This window comes from Scylla paramamosain, chromosome 31 (genome assembly GCF_035594125.1).
Source record: "Scylla paramamosain isolate STU-SP2022 chromosome 31, ASM3559412v1, whole genome shotgun sequence".
Lineage (NCBI taxonomy): Eukaryota > Metazoa > Arthropoda > Malacostraca > Decapoda > Portunidae > Scylla > Scylla paramamosain.
The window spans coordinates 12,624,000-12,633,999 of NC_087181.1; the positions used below are offsets into that span (position 1 = coordinate 12,624,000).

A 10,000-nucleotide genomic window follows, 5' to 3' on the forward strand; every position below is an offset into this window, starting at 1 on the left:
AAAGAATGAAAAATTATGAAGATAAATAGATAGGTAGATATAAATAGATCAATAAATAAACAGAAAAAAATAAAAATAAATATTAATAAACAAATGAATAGTTAACATTTTCTTGCATGTGTTCCCAGGTAATCTTTTAAGTCCTCACACCTGTAGCATGCACCTGCCCTCTGCACTAATTAGATCCCAGTCCACCAGAGTCACTTGTGAATAGCTGCATTTAAAAGACCGGAGCAGGATATTACCTTCTAATTAACCTCATTAACATCCTTAATTAGAGCAGTGGGAAGAACGCGTAATTATGTTCGTTTCACTTCCTCCTCCTCTTCCTCCTCCTCCTCCTCTTCTTCTTCCGCTTCCATCTATTTTCTCTTCCTCTTAATCCGAATTTTTCAAACTTCCTTTCTTCTTTCTCGTCCTTGTCTCAATTTTCTACGTAATTCCTTAACTATTTCCTCCTCCTCCTTCTCCTGCTCCTTCTGCTTCTCTCCTCCTCCTTGACCGACAGTAAACCCACGTCCACCTAGTTTCCAAGATGCACCTCACCATCACCACTACCACCATTACTAATAACCAATAACGACATTATTAGTAATTATGAGAACGAGAGAGAGAGAGAGAGAGAGAGAGAGAGAGAGAGAGAGAGAGAGAGAGAGAGAGAGAGAGAGAGAGAGAGGGAGAGAGAGAGAAAGTCAAGTTTCAAGGAACAGATTCAAGCTTAACGCAAAGCAAATCATATTGTAAGCCTTGATGTGTGTGTGTATGTGTGTGTGTAACCAAAAGGACGGAAAATGCCTTGGAGCAGGAGGAGGAGGAGGAGGAGGAGGAGGAGAAACAAGATACAAACAGAATAACAAATGAGATAATTTATACACGTCTCTCTCTCTCTCTCTCTCTCTCTCTCTCTCTCTCTCTCTCTCTCTCTCTCTCTCTCTCTCTCTCTCTCTCTCTCTCTCTTTTCACCAGCAACTTCCCTTGAAAATATTCTTAATCCTCAAGCAGAGAGAGAGAGAGAGAGAGAGAGAGAGAGAGAGAGAGAGAGAGAGAGAGAGAGAGAGAGAGAGAGTCAAAATAATTCCTCTCCTACACTCAGGACACACTCATTATTTGGCGGAAATGTCAACTGTATATACGCTAACCTAACTTTACTTTCTATTTCTCCTCTTCTTCCTTTTCTTCTCTCTACCCTATTCCTTATTCCTCTTCTTTATCTTTCCTATAATAACTTCTGTGTGGCTTCTCAAAGGAGGGAAAGAGTGAAGGTGGGAATTCTTCGTCCTTGCTATCCAATGTTTGTTGCTCTTAGTTTAGTATACAAGGTGTCTTGTGACAATCTGCCTCATAAGGAAGGGATTGGTGAATGTGATGTTTGGTCTTCCTTTGTGTTGCTTTGTCTTGTTGTTGTTGTTGTTGTTGTTGTTGTTGTTGTTGATGTTATTGTTGTTATTGTTGTTGTTTTTGTTCTTGCTCTTCTTTTCTTCCTCTTCTTCCCCTTTTTTTTTTCTTTCTCCTCCCACTCCTCCACTTCCACTCCATCTGAAGCTCCCACTCCTCCTCCTCCCACTCCTTCTCCCAAGGCCACACACTCCGGGGACTGAAGTCTCCCAGTCAGCTTCAGTCGAGAGCAAAATACGAGTTTATTAGTAGCAAGACGTTCCTGATCTGCGCAGAATCCAAAGCACAAAAATAAACTACGTATGCCCTGCCTAACTTTCTCTGTTACTATTATTTGTTCTTCCCTTTCACTTATTAATGCATCTCTTTACTCATCTTTCCTCACCACTTCACTGCAGGTAAGAGTGGAAATATTCAGACTGGTTCGTGCAGCGGGCAGTGGAGAGGCAGGGACAAACCGAGAGCCATTGGAAAAGGTCTTAGGATGATGGCGGGATGTCTGGGCTGGAGATGCAATTTAAGAAATTTCCGTTCGTCGTCTGACTCTAAGTAACTCTTCACGTCCACTCACAGTGAAACTCCATCATTTGGGATCGAGCGGGAAGATTTTTGCGGCGTAGTGATCATGGCTTTCAGTGGACGGACGGGAAGAGGTGGGTGGAACGTAAAGAGGGAGAATAGGCAAAGAGAAAAGAGTTATAGCTGGAGATAGAATAGGTGGAGAAACTGGAGAGGAGCAGTGGGTGGTGAAAAAGACGATGCTAGGTGGAGAGAAAGAGATTGGCAGAAAGTGGAGGGTGAGTAGATGGAGAGGAAAAGAGTTGTAGGTGGTATGAATGGATAGATAAACGAGAGTGGCAGTGGATGGAGAAAAGAGGCCGTTAGGCGGAGAAGAGGTGGACGGAGGTTGGAGGGTGATTAGGTGGAGAGGAAAGAGTTGTTGATAGAAATAGAACAGACAGATAAACGAGGAACGGAGGGTGAAGGTGCAATAGATAAAAAGACAAATAGAAGGTTAAGAAACTGAAGAGCGGTGAGTGGAGGTGCAGTAGATTAAGAGAATTGAAGGTGGAGGTACTCGTAGAATGAATGGAAAAACAAGGACAGTGCATGGGTGGAGGCACAGTAGGATAGAAAACCGAGGGCACACACTGAAGCAACAACACAACAAACTCTTTCAATTCAACTCCGTAACCTCAACTAACCTGAAACACAAACAACAAAAAACAAACAAAAACAAACAAACGAACAAACACTCCGTAGCAGGAACTACCGAAGAAACAAAAGTACCATGATCCAACACACACACACAAAAAAAAAAAAAACTCAACAGCGCGAATAAAAATTGTGCCTGTCTGTTATTTGCTTTGTGGCCGTGCTTGTGTAACGAAACCTGACTACAACACAGAACTGATCGGCGACACGCGGGAGACAAAGGTTGCGTCGGGAGATGCCTGAAGGAGGAATGACCGCAACGTACACAAAATATGCCCTCAAAAATAGCCGCAACAGACGTGTGAGTGATACAGACGACTGCAGAAGGAAGAGAGAGGAAGAAAATGCTTTATAATTCAATGGAGATACATGAGAGAGAGAGAGAGAGAGAGAGAGAGAGAGAGAGAGAGAGAGAGAGAGAGAGAGAGAGAGAGAGAGAGAGAGAGAGAGAATAGGAGCTTCGTTGTATAAAGGAAGGAAGTTGTTTTCAGTCTCTCCATCTCGCCTAACCTGACCTCACTCGAACCCTCTCGCTTCGTTTGGCTTCCCTGGTGCAGCAAAACTTGTCCTCCTGCTTCAAAGGCTTCACGTATTGGATTCGAACCTTCCTCTTTATTCTAGACGCACAAGGCCCTCCAAGACACCCACGTAACACACTCATGCACGAACATGCACGGAAATTTACAGATAACTAGAGAGAGAGAGAGAGAGAGAGAGAGAGAGAGAGAGAGAGAGAGAGAGAGAGAGAGAGAAACACGAATCTACGAGGTGAAATACGTAAATTCAAAACAGAAGCTCAGAAACACTAAAGTCAAAAAGAAGAAGGAGAAAATTGTACGAGTGGGGGACTGAGAAAGAAAACGGGAGTGTGTGCGTGAGTGTGAGCGTGTGTGTCAGGGAGTGGCTGGAGAGGGAGAGAGGGAGGGAGAGGGAGTGCAACAAGTGGGCATAACGCGAGGGGAGCGGGCGGACACACGGACAGGTAAAGGGATCAGGTGAGCTCCGGGGGAACCACAGAACCACAGCCCTCACTCCACACCCGCCTCCACACACAGAACTATCCACACCTGTAACGTCACTCTTCCCTCACCCACACACACACCTGTTCTCTTACACCCACACACACCTGTCATTCCATATAGCAAAGTACAGTTTTGAGTTTTGACGCCATATCTGTATCATCATATTTCTTTCCCCCCTCCCTACACACCTGTTTCTTCGCATAGTAAAGTCACATCTGTCTTCTTCACCCACCCACCCACACACACACACACACACACACACACACACACACACACACACTCACCTGTTTCTTAGCATGTCTTCCCTACATCTGTCAGTTCCATATTTGTCTTACATTACACTTCATACCTACACACACCTGTTCTCACATATCCCCTCGTTCTTGTCTCACCAAACTTGCACTTACCTTTTCCATACGTCTCACACTCGTCACTTCACATCTGTACAAGTCTTTACCCACATTTGTCTCCTTGCTTCTCTCCTTCACACGTGCCCATACCTACCCAAACCTGTCTTGACACACCTTCACATACCTGCCCCGATAGCTACCCACACCTATCTCCACGTCTCTGTCTCTCTCTCTCTCTCTCTCTCTCTCTCTCTCTCTCTCTCTCTCTCTCTCTCTCTCTCTCTCTCTCTCGCTAGACACTCCTCGCGTAATAGAAAAAGAGAGAGAAGAAAAATACGATCAGTTTCCATGTCGCCGTCTTCAGTTCATGGCAGCTAAGTGACTTGAAACCCTCCAAAACCGCCACTGCATCCTACACGTGCACTCTATTATCGAACTTCGTTACCTGGGAAAGTTAGTACGATATAAATTACAGTACGATATAAACTTTGGTACTATTATAGACTTCAGTACGATATAAACTTCTCTTCCATGGAAACGAAAGTTTAACCTAACTATCGTACACGGGCACTTTATTATTACCGAGGAAAGCAATTACAGTACGATGTAAATTTCTCTTCCCTGGACAGAAGTGAAAGACACGTACCACCGAAAACTTGTGTTAATAAAAATAATAATAAATGATAATAAACAAATAAATAAATAAATAAAATATTGTCCCTGGAGGTAAATGTAGTGAGCATCTAGGATAATCAACGTGCCACACACACACACACACATACACACACACACAAACTTAAACACATAAACAAGTTAAAGTTCACACTTGACCTACCTCATACGCAATTTTGTGTTGTTTAATCAGTATTGTGAAGTGTTGCATGTACCAATGAAAATCAACACCCACCCCCTTCCAGTCACCTTCCAGTCAACACCAACCCCCTTCCAGTCACCTTCCAGTCAACACCCACTCTTCTTTCAGTCACCTTCCAGTCAACACCCACCCTCTTCCAGTCACCTTCCAGTCAACACTCACTCTCTTTCAGTCACCTTCCAGTCAACACTCACTCTCTTTCAGTCACCTTCCAGTCAACAGCCACTCTCTTCCAGTCACCTTCCAGTCAACACTCACTCTCTTTCAGTCACCTTCCAGTCAACACTCACTCTCTTTCATTCACCTTCCAGTCAACACCCACTCTCTTCCAGTCACCTTCCAGTCAACACCCACTCTCTTTCAGTCACCTTCCAGTCAACACTCATCCTATTCCAGTCACCTTCCAGTCAACAACCATCATCTTCTATTCACCTTCCAGAGTCAACACCCACCCTTTTCCAGTCACTCTCCAGTCCACCCACCCTTTCCAGTCACAAACCAGTCCCCAGATACAAGTCCAAAACACATCTAGAACACATCCAGACACGACACAAGACTACGCAAGACACCTAAGGGCGGGAATCGGGCTGAAAGGAATGCCTGTTTGACCTTTGAGGCTTTGAAGGTGAGGGTAACGAGTGGAAGTTTCAAAGAGTGCTGAATATTATTAACGGGTCGGCGTCCCCTCATATTTAATAACCACACAAACAGTTTCCTGAGGGTGTGTGGATAGACAAACACTAAACGTCACTACTGTTCTATCACATCCACCAGTCATCTACCAGTCTCATTCACTGTTATCCATTACGTACAGTAACTACACTTTCCTGAGAGCGTGTGGATCCACCAAGCTCCACTTCTCTGCCACATCCACCAGTCATCCACCATCAATAATACTTTCCTGCCAGCGTGAATTGCCATTACTATTCCTCCAAATCCACCAGTTATCCACCATAACTAAACCACGAGCCACCTACCAAATTTCACCAATCCACTCTTCATCCATCCTCCCTTCTGACTACCTTATCCACTCGTCATCCACCAAGCAGCTCCACCCGAACCAGACACCGTTGCTTTCACTCTCCTATATGTTATCTTTATGGTGGAGGACGAGCGTGTATATATCAAACAAATTGGACAAGGTAAGCGTATCTCTCTCTCTCTCTCTCTCTCTCTCTCTCTCTCTCTCTCTCTCTCTCTCTCTCTCTCTCTCTCTCTCTCTCTCTCTCTCTCATGATCCTTTTTATTAACGGGTCTTTTTTATTATCACTCAGGCTTTTCTTATCAATGGTCTTTTAGTTTCCGTAAAAATAACTTTCTTATCATTCATATTCAATAAATAACACCTTTATGATTCACATTCAATTAACAACACCTATCATTCAAATCTAATTACATAAGAAATCATCATTATTATTATTCAGTTACAGCAAGCGAGGCCTACAGTTTCCAAGAGGCCGGTGTTACGAGAAGCCTCAGATTCCATTAGTGTCTCTATAGAGGGTTAGATGCCACGTGAGGGAAGGATCGACTTACTATGCCTGTACATGATCCCCTTCTTCTCACCTACAGATCGAACGAGGCCCTGTAGACAACGAGACTGGGAGACGTGATACCGCTGCCCCTCACACACTCACACACACAGACACACACACACACACACACACACACACACACACACACACACACACGATGCAATTTTACGTAAAGTGAAGAGAAGATGTACTATAGAGATTGGAAGAGAGAAGATCGAGAGAAGGACTAGGAGGAAGAGAGAAGATAGAAGAGAGAGAAAGTGAAGAGAAAAATAACTAAACGGTATTACAGAGAAAGGAATTGAGAGAAGATTGAGAAAAAAATAAATAAATAAAAAGTTAGGAGAAGAAAGGGAAGCTGAAGAAGAAGAATTAGAAAGTAAATAGAAGAAACAAAGTACAAAGTAAGAAAAGAAAAAATGCAGGAAGAATAAGGCAGAAAAAAAAGGAAGATAGAGGAGAAGTAAAAAAAAGGAAAAGAGAAGGTTGAGAGAAGAGCTAGAAAACAGGAAGGGATAAAGAAAAAAAGGAAAAGAAGAAATAAAAGATACAGAAAATAGAGAATAACGGTAAGAGTGAATTTATATCCCTAAGATGAGGAAAGCAATATGGACGCAATTCACACAAGTAACAGTGGTGATGACGCACTAACAAACTAACACTAACGGACGCAAAATAATATACCTAACAATACAGGGCCATAACTACTAAACTGGTCAACTGTTAAGGTGGGGAAAATATACATAACTACTCACTTGAAAAAATACTCAAGGGAAAAAAAAAGTTCAGTCACCGAACTCTTAAGAAAAACAGGCAAAATAAACATTTGAAGATACGAAAGGAAAAAAAAAAAAAACATGATCACGTAATTTGAAACTTGCTAAGGGGAAAGAAATATAATTACTCAACTGTGAAAACATCAAGAAATAAAAGAGGAAAAAGAACGAGTGAGATCCTGCGAGAGAATTCTATACCGAGGAAGTGAAAGAAAAATATTGGATAGGATCGAATCACTTAAAAACTCGTAAAGAAAAGTGAATTAAGAGCAGTGTAATTCCCATAACCCACCCTCTCTCTCTCTCTCTCTCTCTCTCTCTCTCTCTCTCTCTCTCTCTCTCTCTCTCTCTCTCTCTCTCTCTCTCTCTCTATCTATCTATCTATCTATCTATCCCCACCGCGACTTGCAAGAGTTCCGGAGTCAAATAAAGCCTGAAGGACGTTTGAAAAGAGTGAAAGTGACTAACTCAGACTGAAGTTATTTAAGTGCGCAGTGAAAATCAATCCACTACTACTACTACTACTACTACTACGGCGGGACAAGTCTTAGTGACCAAGTGCTGGAGGTGAAGTGTGCCAGCCTCAATCTCTCAGATGATAATGTCTTCCCCTAAATCCCCTAAATCAGCCCTCAGCAAGATAGGGCTGGGTCGTCCCCGTCCCCTGCGCATCCTGGTGCTGGGACAGACCTCCGTGGGAAAGACAGGTGAGTGTGTGTGTGTGTGTGTGTGTGTGTGTGTGTGTGTGTTGTGGTGTGAGGTTAAGGTGGGTTATGTTATGATAGGTCAAGGCAGGTTAGGTTACTAGGTCAGGATTGGTTGGGTTAGGTTAGGTTAAGTTAAGACATATTAGTGCTGTCAGGTTTGTGGTGTGTGTTGTGGTCTTATTAGGTTAGGTTGGGTTAGATTAGGTTAATGTTATATTAGGTGGGGTTAAGTTAACGTAGGTGTGCTGTATGTAGGTTGTGTGGTATCAGGGTGAAGGTTGTTGTAATGTTATGGGAGAATTGGTTGGGTACTGTTGTAATGTGAAAAATAGCATTCATAGCAAAAGAGAGAGAATATTAAGCAAACTTTTCTTTGGTTCATTTAATTAAATTTTCGTTGTTAAAATTGCCTTAGATTTACTCCTACAAAAACAAAAATAAATTAAACAAGAGCAATGATTCCAAGTGTCATTAGTCATGCAACACTGTACTTTACGATAATGGCTCTAGAAACACTAGATTGAGATAAGAACACAAATAAATCAAACAAATGTTATAAGCACTCAAAACGTCAAACAGCATACATTTCTAATGTCACTGGCTCTAGTAGTATACAATTTCATGACGCTGACACTGCAACACAAACACAACATATGACCATAACAATACTTGAAGGTAACAGTAAGCTTTTAAAGAATATATTAGTCGGTTACTGTAATAATGGTGACACTGTAACACAAGTAAAATTAACATTTGACCTTAACAACACTTGAACTAACAGTAAACCTTTAAAGAACAAAACAGTCGGTCACGCAGCACTGCACCTCCAACACCATAGTATTCACTCCTGCAACACTAAAGGATTGAAACACTGAACTTTGCAACGAAATAAAACACTATTTTTCTTTTAACTTTTTTTTTTTGTGGTTCACGCACAGAGAATGAAATCTCTCTCTCTCTCTCTCTCTCTCTCTCTCTCTCTCTCTCTCTCTCTCTCTCTCTCTCTCTCTCTGAATGGCTGGTAAAAAGCACACGGTTTGCTCTCTGCCGGCGAAAGGAGAGTTAATAACACTGACCCTTTGAACTTCACATTACGCATTCACTCTCACTCTGTTTAAAATTCCATATGTAAAACTCTACTTGCAAGAACCATGTGTGTGTGTGTGTGTGTGTGTGTGTGTGTGTGTGTGTGTGTGTGTGTGTGTGTGTGTGTGTGTGTGTGTGTGTGTGTGTGTGTGTGTGTGTGTAACTGAGAAAAGATTGCAGCTTAAAAACAAGGAGAAAGAGAAAATGCTATGTTGCCTGAGAGAGAGAGAGAGAGAGAGAGAGAGAGAGAGAGAGAGAGAGAGAGAGAGAGAGAGAGAGAGAGAGAGAGAGAGAGAGAGAGAGAGAGAGAGAGAGAGAGAGAGAGAGAGAGAGAACAATAATCAGAACGAATAACAATTACACAACAACAGCAACAACAACAACAACAACAACAACAACAACAGCAACAACAACAACAACAACAACAACAACAACCACCATCACCACTGCCGCAACCAACAACAACAACAACAAGCAAAGCAGGTCAGCCACGTGTGTCAGCATGTCAGGTGCTGTCATTAGTACCTGAGCTCTCATTAGGATCAAAATCAATACAGGTAGGTAGTTTGCATCAGAAGGAGAAGGAGGAGGAAGAGGTGAAGGTGCAGGTGATGGTCGAAATTATTATTATTTTATTTATCTTTTTCATTCTTACTTTTCTTTTCTTTTTTCTTTTTACTAAATTCTTATGTGTTATCAGTTTTGCTTTGGCTCCTCACTATTTTCCCATATTCCTTTTTTTTCATTTATATTCTTTTACATTCTTAGTCTCTCTCTCTCTCTCTCTCTCTCTCTCTCTCTCTCTCTCTCTCTCTCTCTCTCTCTCTCTCTCTCTCTCTCTCTCTCTCTCTCTCTCTCGCTGTTCACTTGCCTTTTCTTCTCATCTTCGATATATTTATTCTTCTCTTTTCTTTTAATTTCATCTTTTTCTTCTTCCTTTTCATTTTCTTCCTTTTTTCATATTCCACTGTATCTTTTTTTTCACTTTCCTCCCTTTACTATTATTTTAATCAAGTTTTCTTTCTTTTCTTTCTCTTTGT

The 10,000-nt window shown here is 42.0% G+C and overlaps 1 protein-coding gene across 1 annotated transcript in view; it reads left to right on the forward strand.

Annotated features, from left to right (window-relative positions):
* Positions 1 to 10,000, forward strand: part of LOC135088675 (ras-related and estrogen-regulated growth inhibitor-like) — a 29,810-nt gene that overhangs the window by 4,988 nt on the left and 14,822 nt on the right. The window contains 1 exon segment of the mRNA XM_063983606.1: positions 6,429 to 7,874. Within this exon segment, the coding sequence (XP_063839676.1) occupies positions 7,763 to 7,874 (112 nt within the window). The 5' untranslated portion in view covers positions 6,429 to 7,762.